General features: G+C 38.8%; 3 protein-coding genes across 4 annotated transcripts; 1 reads left to right on the plus strand and 2 right to left on the minus strand.

Annotated features, from left to right (window-relative positions):
- Positions 1 to 22: 22 nt before the first annotated feature.
- Positions 23 to 11,344, minus strand: LOC103701964 (acetyl-CoA acetyltransferase, cytosolic 1-like). 2 transcript variants are annotated; one of them, XM_008784198.4, is made up of 15 exons: positions 11,261 to 11,344; positions 10,246 to 10,313; positions 7,824 to 7,922; positions 7,567 to 7,740; positions 7,347 to 7,452; positions 5,730 to 5,868; positions 4,982 to 5,059; positions 4,826 to 4,891; positions 4,091 to 4,176; positions 2,294 to 2,393; positions 1,626 to 1,736; positions 1,500 to 1,541; positions 1,221 to 1,307; positions 695 to 780; positions 23 to 282 (listed from the first exon to the last, which is right to left on the minus strand). In XM_008784198.4, the coding sequence occupies exons 2-15, from the start codon at positions 10,283 to 10,285 to the stop codon at positions 249 to 251; spliced, it is 1,248 nt and encodes a 415-aa protein (XP_008782420.1). In that variant the 5' UTR covers positions 10,286 to 10,313; positions 11,261 to 11,344; the 3' UTR covers positions 23 to 248. The 2 variants fall into 2 exon arrangements, with proteins under 2 accessions (XP_008782420.1, XP_008782421.1); XM_008784199.4 differs by lacking the exon at positions 11,261 to 11,344 and adding an exon at positions 11,058 to 11,194.
- A 5,716-nt stretch (positions 11,345 to 17,060) lies between these two features.
- On the plus strand, positions 17,061 to 19,033 carry LOC103701963 (classical arabinogalactan protein 9). The gene is made up of 2 exons (XM_008784197.4): positions 17,061 to 17,929; positions 18,641 to 19,033. Exons 1-2 carry the CDS (start codon positions 17,303 to 17,305, stop codon positions 18,731 to 18,733), a joined length of 720 nt encoding a protein of 239 aa, XP_008782419.2. The 5' UTR covers positions 17,061 to 17,302; the 3' UTR covers positions 18,734 to 19,033.
- Positions 19,034 to 19,677: 644 nt separating this feature from the next.
- On the minus strand, positions 19,678 to 23,690 carry LOC103701962 (ribosomal RNA small subunit methyltransferase nep-1). The gene is made up of 7 exons (XM_008784196.3): positions 23,224 to 23,690; positions 22,101 to 22,193; positions 21,368 to 21,512; positions 21,141 to 21,251; positions 20,982 to 21,067; positions 20,836 to 20,893; positions 19,678 to 20,307 (listed from the first exon to the last, which is right to left on the minus strand). Exons 1-7 carry the CDS (start codon positions 23,512 to 23,514, stop codon positions 20,228 to 20,230), a joined length of 864 nt encoding a protein of 287 aa, XP_008782418.2. The 5' UTR covers positions 23,515 to 23,690; the 3' UTR covers positions 19,678 to 20,227.
- Between the last annotated feature and the right edge of the window lie 817 nt (positions 23,691 to 24,507).

Below are 24,507 nucleotides of genomic sequence, written 5' to 3' on the forward strand. Positions count from 1 at the left end.
TTGAACACCACAGAGATGCAAATATGTAACGATAGCCGTGCCTTGCTTTTTATTTATATGGAGGGTTGACATATTAAACAGATAATATGACATGATTGAGTTGTGAGGATATGGCATATCAGACATCCATAACCACGTCAACCACATCATAGGCAGATTACATTTACCTATCATATACTTATTGTTACACTGGATGCAAAATTTTATGATCTCATACAACAACACTTAATTACACCAAATAAGAAAACTCATAGCAAAGAGCGTTCAGTCTTCGCACGAGGCCTGCACATATAAATGATTTATCACTCAGAAAATAGGTGGTTGATAAACTTCTGGTTTCAACAAATTACATGGGATTACTGCAAGATTGTTCTATAAAGTTTTGACTAAAGATGATATGGCTATTACCATGCAAATACTACAGCTGATTAGGATTACCTGGGAAGGGAAAAGGACCATGTGTATTTCATCAAGTGCTCAGCAAATCGGCACAGAAATGTCAGTAATAAAATTCAAATTGGACTTCAGAAACTCAAAGCTCTTGGTTTTGTGATGGGTTGTTAAAACCAAAGTAAAATATATTTTAGAAAACCAAAGATATATGTTTTACAATAAGATATCTAATTCATTGCCAAGTTGACAGTAAAGTTTTATTATGCCAAACTCGAAGCCTCGCCAAACCGAGAATACTTACGTGAGCTCCAAGACAAGTGCAGAGGCTCCCCCACCACCATTGCAAACTCCTGCTACTCCAAATTTGCCATTTCTGTGTCTGAGAACCTGCAAATCCATAGTTAACACAAGCTTATAGCTACATGACAGTTGAGCCAATACTCTATCTTAAAACATGTATTATACGATGTTTGGAATCATGAAAAGTTGTCTGTTTCTATTTCCTATAAAACTAGAAATGCCCTGAAAGACTACCTTAATAAAAAACAGATGGATAATCAAAGGCTACTGAACTCTTAAGATAAGATGCCAGTTGATAAAAAAAATCCCGTGTTTATTTAAAAAATTGGAGAAACAACATGCCAGTCACCAACATCCATGCTTGTTCTGAAAAAGCAGAAATCAAGGTTACACAACACAACACACACATGCGCATGCACGTATGCATGCATATGCATGCATTCGGTGAGATGTGCAGATACACATGCAGGAGGAAGAATAAGAAGATCCAGGCTATGCAAATATAATTTGTATGCTAGGATACATACCCCTAACAAAGTGACCAAAATGCGTGCGCCACTGCAACCTAGAGGATGTCCCAAAGAAACAGCACCACCATGCACATTAAGCTTTTCCTGCAGGCAGCATGAGGTAGGATAGTTAACAAGGTTGAAAGGGCGAAGTAGTAAGCCTGCCCAGCTTGTCTACGAAGAACTCATCATAATTTAGGCAGCTGGACATGAATCTAAACTGCAGAATGCAAATGTTTGAAGGTCCCAGAAGGTTGTAGCAGTAAGGGCCTCAGTTTAGAAAAAACAGTAACTTACAGCAGGAAGCCGAAGAAGCTTCTGATTTGCTAGAGCCACAACCTGCTACCATGAAAAAGCTAAAAGTTCTGCCAAAAAGAATTTTACATAGAGAAGAAACCAGGTGAGAGATAGTTCTCAACTTACGGAGAAAGCTTCATTGATCTCATAATAGTCTATTTGAGAAGCCTCCAAGCCAGCATTCGAAATAGCTTTTGGTATCGCGAGAGATGGGGCTGTTGTGAATAGCTCAGGTGCCTGCATGACCAATCTCATATCAGCTTCAAGCAGAAAATAACTTAGGATTAACTAGATATTTATTAATGCTAAACAGACACAAAATGGAGTCCAAAAGATCAGACGATGCCATTTTGTGAACAGCGAAAATAGTCTTCAGCATAATCACTACCATAATTCACTTGACTGGCAGCTGCGACACACCATTCAAGTAGATTCGGTTAATTAATTGAGCAGCAGCTGACAATAAAGTGATTAACAGCTACACATGTGCCAAGTAGCGTTCTGCTGAGTAGTGTTCAGAACATAACAGCAGATTGTCAGTCTTAGATAATTTATCCAAACTGCATGGCACAAACATCTGAGTTGCGGCCCTCCGGGTCTCTACAGATTTACTGAAGACTGGAACACCCTGAGTTTCTTTGTGTATACAACAGCTAGTCCAAACTCTGGACTTTTAATGAAAATAGGCCAAAGAAAACAGAAATTTTCCAGATAGCCAGTCTATATTAATTTGAAGCATCCTCTCTCTCTTTTTTCTGCCATGAAAAAGATTTTTGCTTTATTTGGTCAATCACCTGAGCAGCATCAGCATATCCTTTGATCTTTGCAATCACTTGCAATCCTAGTTCCCTAGCTTTCGCCCCACTCACTAACACTAAAGCAGCAGCACCATCACTGTCCAAAAGAACCGTATTCAGGAGAAAAATAAAAAAAATCATGCTTCAATGAAATTCATCAAGTGCTTAAACAGGTTGAAACTTGACCAATTACCAGTCAGTGCTTACAAATCCAATCCTGAATTATGGTAAAATTACAGAGAGTGCAAATCCAAGCCATGGGATAAAAAAGCAAAATATGCAACGAAGAAATTCAACATAATTAACCTAGACTGGTGGTGACTAAAGGGATTTTGCCTCAAACTTCCTTTGAACGGATGATGGAGCTGATAAACTCCCCAGAAAACGGTGAATGTGCTGCAGGTGGACTTGACGTTTATGATGTTTCCTAATGTGTGATATGGGTTGTGGATTGCTGGAAAAATATTGATACGGCTTCTCAACCTCACTGCATATCATTCTTCCATGTGAACAAGTCCTCATTGCCTCTGGGGGCCAGATTGAGAGACGTTCAACTGGCACCAATCACTTGTCTGTTGCAGAAGAATGCATCTTCACATCCACAACAAAAAAATAGTTGAAACTTTTGATTCCCACCATACTCTTGGGAGATATGAGATCTCTAGCAGCAGGTTAACGATGAAAATTCTACTCTCACCAAGGATTGAAATAAGGTCAGGGTAGCTTTTTCTTTGCTTTCTTGCTGTTCTAAGGGAGCGGTTCTACAAGCTGTCTGGGTCTACTAGACTTGAAGGTTTGGACAAGGAGTAGATGATGTTGATAATCTTGTGATAAATGTAACAAACAGACTGTTGGCTGCAAGAGCACCTTATAGGCGAAGCTGGGAGAATCTCTCTTTTAAGTCTAATGTCCAGGGTTAAAGTCAACTTATAACTGATGCTTGGGTTCCTGAAAAGGTAAAATCATTTTTTCTAAGGGATGGGCAAAGGTGATGCATCATATATGGGAGCTCAACTCAGCTATGCCAATCCACATATACTAAGGCAACTTTTCAAAATAATCATGAGCAATTTATCTGAGAAGGAAATTTTTTAATGAAAGCAAAAGGGAAAAAATTGGGGAAATCTTAGTGGCTGCTTCTAGATTAGAAATGGCCCAAGTATTAGTAGCATAGAAAATCATTGTCAGAAGACAGATTAGATCTATTATATGTGAGTTAGTTATGCAGTAAATTTTAAGTAAGATTACTCCTTTAAATCTGTTGATGGTGATGTTAGAAATTTCATAAAATTTACAGCATTTAGCACCCGATATAAATCCTTCACTTACAATCAATTAGACATTATCATCGAGATTTTAGCTGAAGTAAGAGAATCACAATTTTAATAATACTACAGGGATATATCAGTGCATGCATTGAAAAAGAGAACACTTCTCTTGAATAGAAGCCAACATGGAGTCTATTCAGTCCATTATAATGAACCTACACTTATAAGCCAATAAGGAGCCAGAATGGATCCATGGTTTGTTGTATATTGACTGAATCTGTTCTGCTACAAATTATTTCAAGGACAGCACCACTGAAAAGAAAATTAGGTCAAAGAAATCTATCATTCCACATAGCATATTAGGGGATCAGTTTGCAAGAAAGTTATACCACAAGCAGCCCTGCAGAAACTAATAAACATAAAGAAAAGAAACTAAGGTAAATCTGATTCAATAAAAATTTACATATATTGTATTCTTAAAGGGGAAAAAAAGATGGTAATGATAACAAAGATGAAAGCAGCCAACCTTATACTAGAAGCATTGCCAGCAGTAACTGAACCACCATTCTCCTTGAAACTAGGACGGAGCTTCCTTAATTTTACAGGATCAAACTAGTCATACAAAAAAAAAAAAAAAAATTGCAAGCCTCCATCAATATCACGATACCAGATTTTGCAAAGAGAAGCAGGAAGGATGACGATAGTACCTATAAGTTTAGCATCCAGAATAAAATCACATAAGCTTCAAAACTAATTGGCTGAACAGTAACTATACACTATGAAAACTTTAACTGGATTTTGCATGTTGCAGGTAAATCATGAACCAGTTCTACCATCTATTTCCAACCTGATATCGACCACAGTATCTTAAAGTGAAAACAACACAGTGTTCTCAAAATATGTCAAGGAGAATTTTAACCTCAAGTCAAAATTCTTGATTCTGTTAATCAGGCTAGTAGAGCCGACAATCATAATCTAAATATATAGTTATATCATTATCATATATATAACAGGATAATTTTTTTGAAACCACTAACCTAATTTTAAGTTCTGTTATTTTCATTCTCTTTTACTATTATAAAAGGAAGGAATTAACCTTCGCTGACTGAGAAGAGGGCATCTTTAAAGACTGCCCTATCGAAATTCTCCCTTTTTTTTAAATAAAGACTGCATATATCTAATAACTATTGATTATGATCTATACTTTGTGGAATGGCATGTGATGTATGAAAGAGTCTACTTAAGTTTTATAAGACATTACTTTTTCAAGACTTTCATCCTTATCGATGATTCTTGATGGTTTTCCTCTACCTGTAGAAACTTCCACCTGCATAGCATGAAATTATGTGAAATAAGTCAAATATGCAAGAAATGGTAAACCCCCTGCCTGCATCTACCATAAATTTTGATGTCCCACCGGAGCAATTTCCCAAGAAAATGCACCACTATGTTGAGCAGCTATTCCACGCTCATTGCTCTGAATGGCATAAGAATCCTAGAGGAAGTGGAGGAAATAAATCAGTCACATTCCTTGTAAATGAGACCACAGACTGCAAGACATTACTTATATGCTAGTACCACATAACCAGGACCAGAGAAAAAGGGATTTTAAAAACTATTAATTAGAATAAAAGTTAAGGCACAAAGATGATGCAGCTTGAAATAGAACACAGGTGCATAAAGTTATAAACTTTATAGCTGGTGCCACTTGTGGTCAATGTCCCAAACCAAATCACAACTAAAGTATGCATCATTGACCACATTAAAACAATTTGGAAACTGTTGATGGAACTATTTTCAACAAAATTTCTAACACAATGCTCTAATAAATCACATGGTGTCGGGTTAGTCAGCAACATTGTGCCAATTTCCCTAGTGCTTTAGAGTTTAGACCAATGCCACAGTGACAAGTCAAGAGACCATCAAAGGTAATCTAAATAACAACTTCAGCAGGAATATAAATCCAAACAATTTATACCGAACTCCTAATAAAGAAGGATAATAACCTGTATGAATCACATTTAAGATCTAGTGCCACACCATTCAAAGAAAACCAAACCACAATCAACAAAGCCTATTTGATTTTTTTGCAAAAGAAAAAAACCAAGTCTGTATGGTCTTTTCCCGTGAATACAAATGACTTGAAAAATAATATATACAAGTACCTGCTCTTCTCTTGTTATCAAATGTTGGTCGGCACATAATTCAGCACACATTCCCATGCCAAAATCATTATAGACATCCCACAGACCATCTTTAAGCATGCCATCAATAAGCGTATCATTTCCAAATCGAGATCCTTTTCTGCACGAATGGAGATGTTCAAGGCAAATCAGTGACAGTATGGCGAAGCCAAGAATCTTATTAAATGGCATTAAATCAATCAAAAAGAGGAATAGAAACTGCTTCACTCATGTTAACTACAACCATAAATACGATCAGAAAAAACACTATTTTAGATCAAGATTATCGCCTACTTGAGAAAGAACGTATTCTCCAGATGACAGACATATGATCTCTAACATCCACATTATGGCATAAGCATGAATATCTGGACTGTTCAAGAATGTGATTTCGGCAATCTTTAAAATTTAGGGTAAGGATAAAGTTACTCACACAACACATTATTGCCTTAGGATATGAAGAAGAATGCTGAGAAGTGCTTAAAGTTTTTACCAACTCATGGATGTAGCATTTCTTGTTCATAATCCCCAAAAGGATGGTTATATGCCTAGGAAAGTTTCAAATATTGCAACACCGAGCTTCTATGTATTTCAATGAAGATCAGTACACCAGACACAGTAAATTCCTCGTTTGTTGGGGTTGAACTACATGTCTATGTAATCACAAGAAATCAATCGTATAGATACTTGACCCTTTGATGAAGAAAGTTTGGGACATTACAAAGTTCATATGTAACTTAAAATTAGTATAGGAATTTTTAATTTGTTACAAAAATTTCTGGACTTGTGTGCATCAGTTGAAATTTGGTTGACATTTTAAGTTATCATACAGCACTTAATCAGAAATCATAAGTCATGTGAGTGCTTTAGTTGATGGGAGATTTAGGAGAGTTGGTTTTTGGAGGTTATTACCAGAAAGCAATTCTACCCTGAGAGCTGTCAGGTCATGAAAGTTTTGATCTCACTGGGAGTGAGTTTAGAATTGATCCTAAGAAATTTTATCCATTTTTCCACTTTTGTCAAAGAATTATCTTACACTATTGGCAATAACTTCAAGAGTAACATTGGATGATGATTCTGGAAGTACGGGTGGTGGTTAATGATGATGACCCTATCCTTAGTTTTCTTCCTTAGTTAATGATGACCACCCTATCACAATCTTTTTCACTAATGTGATTCCCACACCTAAACTTCCAACCTAATATACGTTCGATAACCCATGTACAAAGCCTAACCACCTAGCATTAAATCTTTGTCTACTATGTTACCTGATGAAGAAAATTGATAAAATTTATGTGCCTTCACCTTTTCTTTGCGCATGTTGTACTCCATGGAAAAACAGTAGTATCTCATAGACTTCACTTGAGGACTCGATTGTGGTTTCAACTATTTCTGTATCTTCCTTCTTTTAAAAACCCAATTTCAGACATATGTCAAACTTATATATAAGGAAATAACATAACTAAAAGTCTATACTTATTTTCCAAAATTCCTCAGGAAATCCTGAGACAAATTTCAGATTTCATATATCATTAATTCTTATTAGATGCATGGATGTACAAAAAATTACGTTGGAAAGCAAGAGAACAGATTGCAAACCTCGCTTCTGTTAAATATTTAGGAGCATTCGACATGCTTTCCATGCCACCAGCGACAACAACATCATTGATTCCCAACTGAATACTTTGTGCTGCAAACATTGTTGCTGTGAAGAAGCAATACATATACTTTATTATGACAACCTAAGCAGTAGCTACTAGTGATCTATCTTTTCTTGATGGAGAGATACTAGTGATCTATCAAAAGAGTAAGTTCATACCCTTTATCCCAGATGAACACACTTTGTTGATGGTAGTGCAGACCACTGTATTTGGTATACCAGCACCCAAGGCTGCCTGCCTGGCAGGAGCCTGCCCCAGATTGGCACTCAAAACATTCCCAAAAAAGACTTCTTGAACAAGCGTTGTGTCAACATTTGCCCTTTTAAGTGCACCTGAACATATAAGCTGACATGTCACAAGGCACAGAAAGGGGGAAGGTAGGATGAGCAATAAAACCAACAAAATATTATCTTACATTGAATAACAATAGACCCTAGTTTGGTGGCTGATAAAGATGATAGGGCACCAAGAAAGCCACCCATTGGTGTACGTGCAACACCAACAATACAAACATCTGTCGACAAGAGAAAATGTAGTGAAAATTAGTCATCGATCATCCATAGCATATGATGTTTGCTGGTCCAGTACGAATATATGAAACCACAAGATAAATCTTCTTTATATTGCTTCTAAAAAATAGTGATAACTTTCCAGATCGACATTGATGAATAAAATTGTTCTATTATATGCGTTTTCCATTAAATGGACAATTATATTTCACAATTTTTAGGACAAAAAATTTAATATCTTAAGGCCTTGAAACTACAGGTAACATTGCCAACCAACTTGAGACTAGTTATGACTTAAAACAAAAAACTCAATTGATCTGTAATATTAACAGGATGGAGATAAGGTGTACCACCCCCATACTGGCCAGGAACTGGTGCAAGGGGCTTCTATGTCCTAGTTATGGCAAACTGGGCTTGAATCACTGTATTGTATTGGATCAAGGGATGAAGCTTAAACGGAGAATGAACTGCGGAGGACTGCTGAGTACCCAGCTGGACATCTTAAATCATTTATATTTTTCAGTTTTTCAACCATTTCAAGGTGGGAGATGGAGTGAGAGGCAATGGGAAGCTTCCATACTGTAATTTGTATTTTGGAGCTCACAGCACTGGAAACCTGAAGAGAGGCTAGATAAATCCTGTAATTTGTAATTTTTTGCAAAATCCTGCGCTTGATCTTGTAGGTTTTGAGATTGATCAGTAGTGGTCAAGTTCTAGGTTAATTCCTTGTGTATGAACGCTAGATTCATGCCCTTAAGCATGAATCCAGGTCAAAATCAAAGGGCTCGGGGGTTTTGTGTTGAACATCAAAGCCGTCTCCAAAAATAGCACTCAGTAGAAGAGATTAAGTTGTTGTTGTTAAGTTACCAATAAATTGAGGGAACTCAACAATCTGCATTGACCAATGGAAGGGCTAACACTTGGATAGTCACATGTTTCACAATTCTATTATCAAAATGTTTACAATATAAGCATTGATCTATGTGAAAGAGGCAAAAATTAGATAAAATCCCCAAAAGGTAAATGGTATGAGAGAAAGTATTTCTCTGTACCATAACATGGGAGGATGGCTGGAAAGACTTATTCATTTATCTAAAAGTATCATATTAAGGTTTACTATACCATCTTGAACCACTAGATACAGGGCGTACCGAACCGAACCAACAGAAAACCGGAATCGCTCCTCCTGTCGGCTAGGTAAGCAGGTTGGACCTATGAACAAGTCCCCTCCCAAGTCGATTATGGCTCGATCCGCTCGTGATCGCTCCTTCCACACCCCACACCCCCTGCGTCGCAGATCCCCCTTCCCCCCTCCTCTGGCCCCTTTGCCTCCTCCTCCACTCGTGATTGCCCTTGCTCCATCATGGATCCCCCCTCCTTCAGCCCCTTCACTGCCTCTTCTAGCCCCTCCCTCTCTCTCGCTCCCCCTCCTTCCCCGGCTATTGCCGCCAGACTTGGGAGACCTAGCTACAAATCAATCCACGTCTCCAGGAGAGCCCCCCCCCCCCCCCCCCCGGGGGCCCTTCACTCTCTTCCTCTCTCTCCATCTTCCTCTCCCACTCCCTCCCAGTCCTTCTTCCTCTCTATCTCCCTGTGTTGGCACATCTTAGAACTGCACGGTACAAACCCATACCATACCGAACCGGTCACTATTCGGTACGCCCACCAGTACTAGTTCAGCGAAAGTTGGTTCAAACGTTATAATCTTCTCATCTTTGTTGTTTGTCAGTCACTTGTTCTCCAAGAAATAACCTAATAAAACATCAACATTGATGAACACAAGGCACTCGCAAGTTTTGCAAGAGATTATTGATGTTTGCACTTGCAGTGTTACTTTACAAAGTGATTGTATAATGTCTCTTCATATTGGAGCAATAAGAGTTATACAAGGCAACAAAAGAGAATAACTGGATCCAAAGGATGGACAAATACATGCTGACATTGCTATTGAGACAAACAGTAGACATTTTTCATAGAAAGCTGTCTACATTGTTCAAGTATTAACACCAAACACGAGAATACACCATGACATAATAAATCCATAAAATGGTTTACAGAGAATATTACAAGAACAAATGTGGGTGTTATGTTAAGCAAAATGATAGAAATAATTATTGCCTGCTAGTCAGCCTTATCTGATCTATTTTGGATTACAAACACTCCATTGGTACTCCTATCTTTCAAGGGTTAAATTCTTAGTAAAACATGGCAGAAAATAGAAGGATACGCAGTGGAATATTATCCTGGATGACTGAGATATAGAATACCTAACATGGAATATCTTAAACAATTATTCTGGTTTGGAAATTAAGTAAGTAATGTATATACCTCTAGGGTTTAAGTCGTCACAAAACCCAGATGGCGCCATAAATGGATACAATGTACTTGAGTACCTCCTAGTGCAAATGATGAAGGAAAAGAAAATAGCATCAGTTATTCACGTAAAATCAAATTATAGATAAATTTTTTACGGCAGTAAAATTAGAAAAAAATCAGGTTATTCTTCTTGCTAGATTTGCAGTAAAAAGCATGAACAAAGAACCAACAAATGTTTAATATTTTCTTAAACACCTAATTTATGCACAAAAAATAACGGTAATGGTTATCATCTTTTTTCTCCATGACGTTTGTGGATCAATTTAATAATTATGGCACTTATAGATTATAAACAAAAAATTTCTTCTAGAAATAAAATCTAGATAATCTTCGTAGGAACAATAGAACAAAACCAAGAAAGGAGGGGAGTAAAATTGACATTTGTTACTGAAAACCAACACATCATTTTCTCCCACATAGAGATGAAAGAAAATGATACTTATCAAATGAATGTGATGTCAAAAGTTACACCTCAAGCGAACGGACTGAAACCTATCATCCAATAGAAAAGCCCGAAGCTCAAGCCTTCAAGTGAGATAATCAGAAAGACAAAGGAGCTAGCCTTCATATATGTATAAACTATGAAATATTACAAAAAAAAATGGTATTATAATAAACCATGGGAAGAGAAAGAGATCCAGGCCATCTGAACAAAGAGAATTTACGACAGAGCAAAGAAGGAATTTAGAGAAAAGTATCCATGACAAGGAAAACCGACAAGAATCACAGACCATTGCCCTAATTTTGATTGAAAAGAGCCGAACCTTCAGCCGACTGATGATCAAGAAACCTACGGCTCTTACAAAGACATCTAACAACGTGGGCAAGACCGAAAAGACTGCAAGAACTTTCAAGATAAATACAGTAATGAAACAGATCCGATCGAGGCTTCCAAAAATGGCGAAAAGATCCAATCTTGAAATTTAATTACTAGGGTTTCTAGATGGCGAAGTTTGGGAGCTCTCACCTCGGTTCCCTCCGCACTATGGTGTGGAGAAAGACAAGATTAACACGGCGAAGGGGAAAATATAAAAATAAAAAAAGCAAGGTATCTTAAATACACTGCGGTGTGACGCTCATACACTGATGGGTTTATATGGAGAACAGTGCTACCAAACGACAGCCATCGGATCTTGATCGAGTGATGAGGATTTGAGGATATACAAATATACATCAGGTGGAAACGTACGGACGCGTGCATAACTGTTCTATGCGGAAGTAAATCCGCACAGAATTAAGCAGACAGTCGTCCGCATCCCTGGTCGTACCCACTTCTAGATATCAAAACATCTCGGAGGTAAGTTGCTTTTTATGGAATTTTTTTTATGAATATCCCCTAAATATTAAATTTTACATGAATATTCTTTGAAAATTGATATTTACACGTATACCCTAATAAAACACATATTTTGCTATTTTACTCCTTTTTTTATCCTTATTTTTGCATATGTACCCACGCCATATAATGCCGTTAAAAAATTAATGGATGTGCAAAAAAAAACTTATAAGCCGATCGTGATGGAGGACAAAAAAATAATTTCAATATTTTATTTTATTTTTAATTAAAATAAATATAGTTTTTATTAACGATATTAGAAAAACCGTTATATTAAAAACATTTGTACAAAAAGAGTATTTTATAAAAGTACATAAATAAATATAAATTTTAAGAGGGTATTCATGTAAATTTAAATATTTAGAAGGGTATTCATGCAAAAAAATTCTATTTTTATTTGATATTTTTATGCATGTAGTTGAAAAGATTAAATCCTAACACCTAAGTTTTATTAGCAAAACAGCACCATTCAATAAAATTCTAGTTAAAATGTTTTCTTTCTTTCTTTCTCGGAGATTCTTTGCATACCTTGGTGGCACTTGTAGGATGTTTCTTGCTATTAGTTGTTTTTTGGCATATCTAAATCTTAGTGTAGGTAATTCTTTATAAGCCTTTACATCGCTTAGTTTTTAATATTGAAAAACATATTTTGTGCATGATCTAATAAGAAATCCAACCTTGGATCATTTGCAATTGCGAGCAACTTGTATAAAAATTTATATGGCTAGTGCCAAATTTGTTGGCCTCCTTTTTATATGGGTAAGTATCAGTAAGATTTTGCTCTTTTTTTTTTTTGATGTTTCAAATGAAAGACAGAGTTGTTATCTTAAATCAAAACCGATGTTATAATCATTATCTAGAATCATATCTAAAGTTTAAATTATAGTAATCTCTACAATGACCGTCGTCGACAAGGCCGGCTCGAGCCTTAGGCGACTGAGGCGGTCGCCTAAGGCCCCCGGCCTGAGGAAGGCCCCGATTTTTTTTTTTTTTGCCTAGGATAGGAGGCACCGCTACAGTGTCAGTGCTTTCCGGCGGCAGCAGGCAGCAGGCTACGGGCTATAGGTAGGCAGGCAGAATTGACAAACAACGGGCTACAGTGTCAGTGCTCCCCCCCCCTCTCTCCCAGAGCTTTTTTTTTTCTTTCCTGAACCTTTTCTTTGCTAAACCTCCCCCCTTGAGGCTTCCCATTTCTCAAAGCTTCAGTTTTTGGGCCGCCCCTGCTCCGGAGTCTTGTCCGGACCTCCTCTCCTCTCCAGACTCCAGCGACCAGCTCTCCTCGGCAGCTCGGCTCCTCCGACTTCCGGCCTCCGCGGCCTCTGGGCTCCATTGATCCCTCTCGATCTTGTCAGCGCCAACGGTTCACAGACCATGGTCCACGTCCACCGTCTTCCGGCAGCCCGGCTCCGACTACAAGAAGGCAAGAACCCGGGCTCCCTAGTCCCTCCTGGCTCCATCCCTCTCGATCTCGTCAACCTCCCTTTTTTTTTCTTTTTTGATCTCTAATCTTGTTCTATTTTTTTTTTGTGAGGAGGGATTTGCATGTCTGGAGGAGAGCGATGCACCACTCGAAGTTGAGGACTTGAGGGAGCGGGGTTTTGGGGCGGGTGAGCATGGGGGTGAGGTGGTGACTGGTGAGGGACAGAGGGAGGAGGGGGTGGGGACTGTGGGGTGTCTTCTGGAGAGGGATGGAGGGAGCCAGCCAGGCGCCAGCCAGGGAGGAATTGGGTCAGGGACTCAAGATGGAGGCTGAGGGGTTTAGTATGGTGGTATGGTGCCGTGGTGGGGGGTTTGGGCTGCATCTGGCCATTAAAGTAGAGGGGTGGGTTTTCCTGAGAATTGGGAGTGATATTGTGTGGTTTAATGAGCTCAACCTCCTTTTTTTTTTTTTTTTTGTTTGTGATTGATTAGCTTTTCTAGGGGCCAGGGGGTGAGGTCTGTGGTGAGCATGATAAAAGGAAATGTTCTCTTCAACAAGGCCTTAGCTTGGGCTATCTTCTAATGTGATGAGGTATGTTGTAAATTCTTTGGGCCAGGGCCTCTTCACATACATTGGAAAGCATTTGTGGTGTAGATGAATGCACATAGCTAGGTTGTTAAAGGGTGCTGAAAGGTTTAGATTTCTAAACACTAATAGCTGAGCATAAATGGGCCCTATTCTCATAGCTTTTCACTACTTGTAAGCACTAATTTAGAAACATCTAATAGCTATTATTTTTAAATAAATTTTTAAAATATTTTGCATTTATTAAAAAAAATGTTATTTTTTTTTAAAAAAAAAGGCCTCTTTTAATGAATTCGCCTTAGGCCTCCAAATATATTGAGCCGCCCTTGGTCGTCGATCATTGTCGTTAGCATCGTTAAAGGTTTTAATGATATAACATTGCTTATATTGCATGACACTTTGCTCCATCAAGTATGCATCATCTTCTTGTGGTGAATTGATCCATGCGGTTGCATTGGCTGACGGACTCCCCAAGCTCGGCTGTTGTCAGGGCACCATAGATTACGTTGTCCGTTTCTTATCCTTTTTCAGTTCCCATGCTGATGCCCAGATTGGCAGCAACGATGCAACAAAATCTATTGAACGTTTACCAAAATGTAGAGATTTTCTCTTAAGGGGACGTCGATAGGGTTTTTAGGTTAGGTATAATTGGGTCAAGCGTATCTAAACTTTTCAATAGATCTGGGATGATAACTTGCCCCAAAACAATTGAAAATTTTGGGTACAATGCATGCTCATGTCTCCGCGGGTGATGGTACTTTAGATTAATATTTAATTCTCTGCTAGTGATGGTACTTGAGATTGGTTTGGGTATATGCTCTTGAACTTGAACCCTAGCACCAACCCAACATGGCAATATGGGATGGGGTTTTTGTTGTTTGTGTGTGTTATGAATTTATAAAATAAATTAAATAATAAATAGATGAATAAATGAATCTAATCTCGAATGAAGATTTATCATAACTATGCAAGATCAAGGCTAGTGTCTGACACTATATCCTTAAGACAAATTTTGCCTTCCACATAGGTACTTTGGATCTTTTGAGTGTCTGCCTCCCAGGATACAATGATCTTCACAAACAAAAGGAGCACACCGATTTGTTTGTACGGCGAATCAAAAAACTAAATTTTTGTACTCTCTTTGAATGAACTCACTAATGCTCTTTTAGAACTCTAGAATGAAAGAACTAAATGAATTGGACAAAATTCAGTGTTTACAATAGTTGGAGGAAGGGTCTATTTATAAAGTTCATGGTGATTGTTCAGAACAGACACCAAGTGAAGAGACATGTCTTTTCTTTTTAAATGAATAGATACATCCCTACGTATAGTCATGTTTTTAAAATAAAAAGATGCATCCATACAAATGAATAGATGCATCTCTTTTAAAGAGACTCACCTCTTCTAAGAAGCAACCTTTTAAGTGGGTTACTTTTGAGCCTATTTTCTCATTCACCTGTTATTGTCTAACAGTTTTTACTCAACCCCAGCGGCTTGCCACGTCCATACTCTTGAATTTGTATCAAAGTCTCAGATTGAAAGCCAATTTAGTTTGGATTTAAGTCAAGTTATAGGTTCTCATGTCAACCAAGATCTTGGTTTATGTACCAAAAAAATCAAGATCTTTGTCTACATCAGTATGAGCACCTCCTGATATGAAATATTCAAAAAATATTGACCCTATTATCTCACTCAATATAAATTTATAAAGTTGGTGATATCTACAGATATAGTATGTTTGTACCAAGATCTATGAATTAATTTGGATTCCAAATTGAAAATAGATCTAAATTCAAGGTTGAGTCAGGATCCTGTATTTCTCATTCTGAACCAGCATGATCCGAACCCATCTAGCTCAATCTAAAAACCCAAATCATATAAACCCCATTCTTTATTGTAAATATCTTTCTCACTCAATTTGAACGAACTATTTTTTGCATTAATTCTTCTTTTCATCTTGATAATTGTATCTTCTCTCATCTGTTTTCGCTTCGTTATGTTTGAATATCCATATTTCATTATTTGATTTGATTTAATCATATTTATAATGCACGAATCAATATACATTTTAAAAATTATAGTTTGCAAACTTAAGATGGTTAGTTACTTGAATGAAATTAATCATTTTTGAATAAAAGTTCAAGTCTATACTAGCTCTTTTCTATTTATTAATCTCTTTAACAATTTTATATTCAATTATTCAATATTATATTTTAGTTATAAAAGAATAGCAAGGTACTTGTCTTGAATTGTAAACCCAATTTAATCCAAATCCAAAAAATTTAGATCGGGCCTAGGTCATGCTTGACCCTAAGCCAACCTAAATGATTGACTTGGCTCAACCTAAATGATTAGTTGGATCTAAAATCCTTTTCGTCGACCTGACCTAGCCTGACCTAATTAGCTTATAGGTTGAGTCCAGGTTCGAAATCATAATTGAAATATGAAATTGGGTTAGATCTTAAATCAAGCATTTCTGGTCCGACCCGATCCGATCTATTTGAATTCTAGATTTATTATTATTAGAGCAGGAAAGTGACTGCATCCCGAGGTATTGTTTGTTTTGGGGAAGTACACACGTACTTTACATCGTGCGCAGCTCTTGATGGGCAATATTCTCCTCACAGTTTTGTCCGCTTTGGGGAAGTACGCACATGCTTTACATCATGCGCAGCTCTTGATGGGCAATATTTTCCTCACAGCTTTAAGGGCCCTCTGGTACGAAAGGAGGTGTCCTCTCCTTATAAGGCACAATCCTTTCCGCTACTCTTTCGATGTGGGACTAAAGTTCTGGATCCCCCATCCGCCCCCCAACAACTATACCATATTTTGATACCTTCACAGGTGTCAACTAGATCTCTGAGAAATCTTAATTCTCTCCAAATTCTCTTACTTGCCGTAAGGGTGATCTAGATTTATCCCGGTCTCAACCACTCACCTTAAGCAAGCAACACCTGGATCTTGCTTCTTTCGTCCCCCAAAAGCCTCCCTGAAACTTATTCAACTGAGTTTTTAGACAGTCAGGATGAGAATTGGCAATTCCTTTTTTTTTTCGGTTTAACAGGTGGCAGTTCCTTCAAACCACCGCCAAGGCATAGCAAACCATACCAAGTTTCTTATATAGTTGAGTGTACCTACTTCCTTCACTTCAAAGTCGACATTTCATCTTCCATAGAAAGATATACAGCTCACGTATGAACCATTTGTGAACCAAAATAGCTAAACTTCATGATAGCTTGCATTCATTCAAGCCAACACTCGAGCCCTTTACAGCTATGTTGATTAGATCCAAGCCACGGCATTCCAATGATTCCATATGGTGGTTCTCGAGTCCTTTCAAACTCTCTCCAAATCTAACCATAAAGATTGTCCTGCCAGCACTTGAAAAATGAACTAAATGTGAACCATGAACGACCACAAAATCTTTTTCAACACTAACACAGACAGCTCTCCCTCTCTCTCTCTCTCTGTACATATGGAGTTGTAAAGACTCAGATCAGACCAAGCCATTCAAATACAGGCCATGGTTGTTCCTGGGTCCTTTTAATCCATCCTCCAATCTAACCACCTTCCTTCATCTCCAATCCTTGCAGCTCTCTCTCGTCTTCATAAACTCAAGCAGCCACCAGTTAACACTCACATCCATTCCACCCCACAAGTCCTTCAACATGGAGTTCCTTTGGTGGCTTTGCTTCGCCACCTCTCTTCTCCTCACTCAACTCGGCACAGCTGGAGCACAAGCCCCGGCGGCTGCACCCTCCGGGCAGCCAACACCGGTCGCCGCCACACCTCCAGCCGTGACACCACCACCCTCCTCAAGCCCTCCAAGCTCACCACCTCCAGTCTCTACTCCACCACCATCAGTGCCACCGGCATCACCTCCTGTTCCAATAGCACCTGCACTGCCGCAACCACCAGCACTGCCGCAACCACCAGCACTGCCGCCAACACCACCACTGCCGCCGCCGCCAGCATTGCCGCCGCCGCCAGCACTGCCGCCACCAGTGCCGTCACCGCCGGTGCCAGCGCCAGTGACGCCACCAATTCCACCACCGCCAGTGCCTGCTCCGGCTAAGCCTCCAGCGATGCCTGGGCCGGCACCAGCACCTTCGATATCTGCGCCAGCACCAGCACCAGCACCAGCGAAGCGTAAGGGGAAGCATAAGAAGAGAAGGCATAGGAAGAAGCATGCACCAGCGCCAGCGCCGACGGTGCCGAGCCCGCCGGCACCGATTGCGCCCACACCACCTGATTCAGAGGATGTGACGACTCCGGCGCCTCAACCGATGGATCTGGTAACCAGCCAGAATTTCAAATTAGATTATTTTAGGCATGCTAATGTGGGTGCGATTAATATAAGAAAATACTTATATTCTTTAAGAGTAAAGGATTATGTTTTATCAGACGCTCTACCGGTAGTGTACAATAAACTTAATAGCTGTGATTAATGCATGTATAAGGGTCATTTTTTCTCAAAAAAGAAAATGAAAATGTCACAAAAGATATAAATTTGAGAAAAAAAGAAGAGAAAAGAAAAAAAAACTAATGTTTGTTAAGACCATTAAGTGGTAGAATGCTTACCTTATAACAACGATAGCACAAATAACAACCATCATAATAAATAATCACAAAAAAATATTTTCCATAAAACAAGTTTCATAAAATATGCAAAATTTTTATTTATCACAAAACTCGTTTTTTCAAATGTTTTATGACTTATCTTGTTTGACAAAACCACTTTATAAGAAATAATAAAACAATAGTTTTTTGTATGACTGTTACAATCAAGTATTTTAAAAGCACCACCATTAATCTTAGACTCTTAGTATATACATAGAACACAAATGCACAGCGCACCACCATTAATCTTAATTTGCTTGGGGTAGCAGTGTAACATCATCGGTTGCATCATAACTGGAGTTTCCCACGTTCGGAGAATTTAAAAGCTTTGGCTGATGCAAGATTTTGCTTGACCCTAACACTCTTCGTGTTCATTTCGATTTTAGAATGGAAGCATTGCGATGTTTGGGAATGGAGGGATGCTCCGAAACTGGGTGCCAACCACATTGGCCTTCTTTGTGCTGCTGTTAATGGTCTGAAGTCCGCACTGCTTGCAGCTCCATAAAACAATTCCGGGATTTCTCATACTACAGAGGTTCATCTTCATTGTTTTTTTGCTGAAATGTTCATCTTCATTGTTCGCCAGTTACAAATGTTATCTTTGTATTTATTTGCACATTAGTTTCATTGTGTAATAAGGCCAGAGAACTCTTTCATCTGTCTCGGACAAGAAAATTGAATTGATTCTTAGTAACAGCTGCATTTCTGTATAAACTAAAATTGCATCCCCAATTTATTGAGGCAAGCTGGATGAAAAGGAAAATAATATTTAGCCTTGAGCAAGAGGTAGGACGCATGCTCGATATGATGGCTCCCCAAATCTGAGTTCTAAATGAGGGAGCTTCCATTGATTGAGTAGGATGCGCATTTCAATCCATATCTCATTCTGAAACATCACATCTAAAACTACAACCTCGGCATCTAGCGACAACCACTGCGGCAGAGCGAAGTTGTACTCGTGCACGCAATGCGTTCAGCTCATCACTCAAATCGTGCTCCCAGCACACATCAAGGAAATATCTTTTGATCACCTCACCATAAGATTGTGACAGAAACAGCTAACAGCACAAAGGATGTTAAACAAGCACTGGTCCTTTAAATGCATCATACATCTGATGAGAAAAGCCATGATTATTGGCAAGAGTTTCATCATCAAGTCTGCCGAATAAATGAATTCAAGTTGCAGAAGACCTAATTGCCATGATACCTGTAGAGCTGCAAACTCCAAAATTATGCACCTGCATGGCAGCCCTACAAGGTTTCCCTAAACTTAATGATAACAAATTTAACATTGGATGATGACTTATTTCAGAAGAAATAATTTTCAAGCTAACCTAAAAGACAGAATCAAAAGAGGACTAAATTTCACCACACCATCTTCAATCCATCCTCCTAACTATGATGACTATACCAGCCAAGAAGATATATCAAATGCTACAAGGTACACCCTGAAACAGCACATACACCGTTATGAGAAATCGCATGTGTAGATCAATACTACACATGCGCCATATTCTGCAGCATGCTATCAAGTTCAACCATCCCATTAGAACAGGATGACTCTTGCTGAAACACAGCAATGAACGAATCATATGAACAGACTCCCTGTAGCCAATTCCGATTGAAAAAATTCTGCAGTCTCGCTTCAAACAAGCTCCAGCCCCTTGGCTCAAACCAGTCATCATAAAATCGGTATATAATTCAAACTTATCAAGCCACATAAGGCAAAAATATGTGTTCAAATAGAAACAAAAATAGTCGAACTTGTACAGTTTTGAACTAATCTCAACTTGCCCATATCTTGCACCAAGATGTTGACGGAATGGAGAAACCGTAGGCTCATCAATAAATAGAATTCACCATAATCATATAAACAGATGAGAGAGACTTGGGGAAGGCTAGCTTGCAGGAAGAAGAAAGCTCGAATAATTAGATAAACAAAGACTGAAGAAAAGTTCTGGGTGGACTTTGGTTCATCTGATCCTCCACTTTTGCTCAAGTGCACCACATATCCGGTTTAAACAGCATGCTGCGCTTAGCGGGTATTCAGAAACTGCAGAGAACAAGGTGGCAAGTTTTAACTAGCAGATCAGTATCATGCAGTTGATATTAAAAAGGAACAATGAATTACAGAGGAGGAGGTTTCCTATGATTATAATGATAGAGCGAATCACAAAAACATGGGGCACTTGTCCGTGAGATCTCTCAGGAATACTGCTTAGGCTAATCTGACATAGGCCTATGTAGATAGGAATGTACCAGCGCCGGCACAATGGATAATGTATGATACAGGGTAGCACCCTTAATTCATAGTCAAAATAATATCAAACCATATGACAGATTCTTTCTTTAAAAACATGGGTCAGGTATATTGACATACATTGTCATGAGTCAGTGCACCAATTAATATGCAATTAATACAAAGTAACCACAACTTTTGTTAGTTTAATAAATACCCACTAAAACTTAGAGGACAAGCATGATACCAATGAGGACTTAGCAGGGTATCATGTGGCATACTACAGTACTCACCGATACTCTACACTGGTAGTACATTAACTCATTGAGAGTGAAAACTTACTTGCTATAAAATCATCTGCATATTCCTTATCGATCACTCCATGTGCCGTAGCACCGACCTGAACATATGGTCCAATAAAGTAATAAGTATGAATATGATCATAGCAAGCCCCTTCACTTAAAAGATTTATCAACATTCCCACATACCACAAAAACAAGGCTGACATCGTCATTAGCCGCAGCAGCAACATAATTGTTCAAATCAACCAACTTTTCTGAACTATATGAGAGGCCTATAAATTGAGTGGTAAGCATTCATTTATAACAAAAATTAATACTTTAGAAATTGCTGGAAAAAAATCTCACCTATTCTCCGGGAATTGGCAGGCAAGTGGCGTGTAACAGGATTTTTTATTATGTTAAGAAGTTTCTCGCGCTTGCCAACAGCAGCTATACTCAACTTCTGAAGTAATTGCACTACAAAAACAAAAACAAAGCATACACCAACACTTATTGATTTGGCAGACAATTACAAGAACTACAACATTTATCAAGTTTCGGAGGAATAAAAATAGCTTTTTATCATAACTTACACATGAGCCCAGCGAACCGCTTGAATGTACGTGGGATGCGTACATATGGTTTAATTTCGAAAAGCACTCCTTTCTCAGTTTTTACGTAAACAGCCTGCAGCCTCCCAGCCTTAGTGACAGGGCTATCAAAAATAGCAAGAAGTGCCTGATACAATAATCATTTGACATGTAAGTGGTTAAAATCAAGTGAAGTCACAAACACATTATACAAAAGCTATGGCCCAAAGACCCAAAGAATGTCATATAATAGGAGTACTGATTCAAATTCAAAAATGGGCAAACTTTACAAGAAAACGAGACATTTTACAGTCAGAAACTACATCACAGCATTGAGGAAATCTGATTTTTCTTTTCATAGAAAAACTGATTTGGTAGGTATTACTAGTTTATAGCTTCCTTTCGACAAAAAATGATCATACCACATGAAAATTACCTCTCCACATCTTGAACTAATTGCACTTGAAAATGCAAAGATTCTGATCATCTGAAGTAATAATTTTCATGGACTACGAAGCCAGACCATTTCATAAGCTGTTACACTTTTAAGGGATTTTCATGGAGTAGGATATTTGTATTGTTAAAATTGACGGGCATGCCCGCTATGAGAAAACTGTAGTAAGCATAAAAGATGGACCGTTAAAGTGACATAATATATATACACATGGAAGTGTAACTTTAAGGAGATTACAAATTGCAAACTAAAATGAAGAACAGGATAAAGAAATCGGCAAACCTGGTGAATGATATCTGGCCTATAATCAGCAGGATTACGGTTCTGTTTTTTCAGATAGTTCGCATGCTCATCTGAGTTTAGAATGTGGAATGTCTGAACATGAGAAAAGATAATTAGTTAACTTACCTAAAAAAATGACAAGAAATTTATTCAAGAATACATATTCTACGTTCATGGTGATAACATCTTGCAACAAAAAAAAAAATCAACCTTTAAACCCAGGTATAAAATCTAACTAGTTGATGCAGAGCAAACAACTGTTGTCATTCGGCATCACCGTTCATGTCAACCTCCTAATTACATGACTAAATTGATATGAACCTGGAAAAATCTGCTGGAAAAACACTATGAAGTAAGTAAGAACTACCTGAAAAGCAATTTCGGCTCACCTGGTAACCTCCACAGATGCTCTCCCAAGGAACCACAAGGTTAATACTAACAAAACCTTAATTAAACCCTAAAGCAAAATCCTAATCAAAATATCCAATCCCAAGAGCGATTTTCACTTGCCATTCCAACTTTAGTGGTCATTTTCACTTACCTCCCACCAAATTTGGCAACCATTAACCACGAATCCAATCAAACCCAGAACTCAATCAAGCCCTAAAGCAAAATCCCAAACTCAAAAGCCCTCCTTGGAGCAAAACCCTAATCCCAAAATCCCAACCTGCTAGCAATTTTCGCTCGTTTTTCGAACTCTGATAACCAGAAACCACAGTTGCAATCCAACCCTAAACCTAATGGAACTGCAGTGGCAATTTTCGCTCGTTTTTCCAACTCTGATAACCAGAAACCACAGTTCCAATCCAACCCTAAACCCTAATGGAACTGCAGTAGCACTTTTGCTCGTTTTCCAACTCTGATAACCAGAAACCACAGTTCCAATCCAACCTTAAACCCTAACGGAACTGCAGTGAAAGCCCTAATATCAAAAACCAAAAATCCTTACTTGATCGTCAAGGATCACCGAAATAGGCATTTCCGTTTACTTTCGCTGCGTTGGTGACCAGGAATCACGATTCCAAGGAATCCAATAACCATAATTAACACCTAGATCCTAACCCTCACCCCAGAATCCAATATTGAACACTATAAATCACTCCAAGAGCCGCTTGCCGCTTACCTTCCCGACTTTGCCGACTTCCAGGGACGCCCTCTCGAGGACGAAGATGACGCCGGGCTTCTTCGCCCCCTCGACGGGAGGCATAACGGGGATCCCCGCCATCTGCTCCACAGCCTCCTCGGCCCTCTCCTCGTCCTCCGCCGCCACTGCCTCTCCTCCATTCCCCACCTCCTCTTCCTTCACACCCTCCTCCTCCTCCGCTTCCAAGACCTCATCTTTCTCCTCTTCTACTGCTTCTTCCATTCTTCTCTTCTTGTGCTTTCTCCCCTTCACGGCGTGAGGACGAACCATCTCTTCTCGTTCTCTTCCCCCTTGCCCTCTCTCCGCCTTGCTCTAAGCTCGCGCAACACAGGTGAGGCCGGGAACAGGTTGAGGGTTTAAGGCTTTGGAGAGGCGGAGAAGAGAGGAGAGGCGGTGGGGGCTGGGGTGGGTTGAGGAGGGGAGGGGTGTATATATCTAGAAGATTCCTTTAAATCACTCGCCGTCCATTTAGGTTGGTCCCACTATTTAACGGTACTTGATCACCTGATCCATGACTGAGGCCTAGCAACTGCCCACTGGTGGAGAGGGCTGATTCATATGCGGAAGAGGATATGCCCAATAGGGAAAGCATGAATTGATGAAAATTTCCAAAGTACGAGAAAGTTATGGCAAGTGATGGGATTAGGGCTGAAAATAGGCTAATTTGGTCGGGCTACGAGCTAACTTCGAAAGAGTTCAACTTAGATTTCGGCTTAAATATAGAGCCTATTTTATTTTCGAACCAAGTTTGAGTATATTATTGGCCTCGGCCCACGTCTGGTCCGAGCTCAAGCCCCAATAAGACCCAAAACGGAGCTCAAATTCAAGCCCAAATTTAGGCTCAAACCAATTTGTGTTTGCATGTTATAATTTAGAGAGAATAATAAGAAAGTAAAGGACAAATTAAAATGGGTTTAGTTGATAATAGTGTATCATGAATCATTTACTTATGTTATAGGAGAAAAACTAATTTTAACTAGCTTATTTACTTGTGAAACAATATTATAAAATATTAAACTTCAATCGAGTTCGGACTAGATCTATTTTTGGCCCAAATAGGTAATTCGGTCTGGCCCAATCGGGTTTGGTTGGGCCTATGCTTGAGCTCAGGTCTGGCTCGGATCTGGATTATCTAAAAAAATTTGAGCCTAAGCTTATCCTAAAACCCTAAAAAAATTCGGACCAGGTTAGAGTAGGGGCATAGCATGGCCCAGCCCGACCCACTTATAGCCCTAGATAAGATAAATTGGTGGCTATGTTTAC

The sequence above is a fragment of the Phoenix dactylifera genome, chromosome 6 (genome assembly GCF_009389715.1).
Source record: "Phoenix dactylifera cultivar Barhee BC4 chromosome 6, palm_55x_up_171113_PBpolish2nd_filt_p, whole genome shotgun sequence".
Classification (NCBI taxonomy): Eukaryota; Viridiplantae; Streptophyta; class Magnoliopsida; order Arecales; family Arecaceae; genus Phoenix; species Phoenix dactylifera.

Excerpts from the sequence above, each read along its gene's own strand:
- LOC103701964 (XM_008784198.4), bottom strand. The coding sequence starts at position 10,285 with ATGGCGCCATCTGGGTTTTGTGACGACTTAAACCCTAGAG. Across the intron at positions 5,869-7,346 it reads AAATATTTAACAGAAGCGAG|AAAAGGATCTCGATTTGGAA; the intron begins GTTTGCAATCTG and ends CCATTCGTGCAG. Across the intron at positions 1,737-2,293 it reads GATATGCTGATGCTGCTCAG|GCACCTGAGCTATTCACAAC; the intron begins GTGATTGACCAA and ends TTGGTCATGCAG.
- LOC103701963 (XM_008784197.4), top strand. The coding sequence starts at position 17,303 with ATGGAGTTCCTTTGGTGGCTTTGCTTCGCCACCTCTCTTCTCCTCACT. Across the intron at positions 17,930-18,640 it reads CGCCTCAACCGATGGATCTG|AATGGAAGCATTGCGATGTT; the intron begins GTAACCAGCCAG and ends TTTCGATTTTAG.
- LOC103701962 (XM_008784196.3), bottom strand. The coding sequence starts at position 23,514 with ATGGTTCGTCCTCACGCCGTGAAGGGGAGAAAGCACAAGAAGAGAAGA. Across the intron at positions 21,068-21,140 it reads TGCCAATTCCCGGAGAATAG|GCCTCTCATATAGTTCAGAA; the intron begins GTGAGATTTTTT and ends CTCAATTTATAG. Across the intron at positions 20,894-20,981 it reads ATGTCAGCCTTGTTTTTGTG|GTCGGTGCTACGGCACATGG; the intron begins GTATGTGGGAAT and ends CCATATGTTCAG.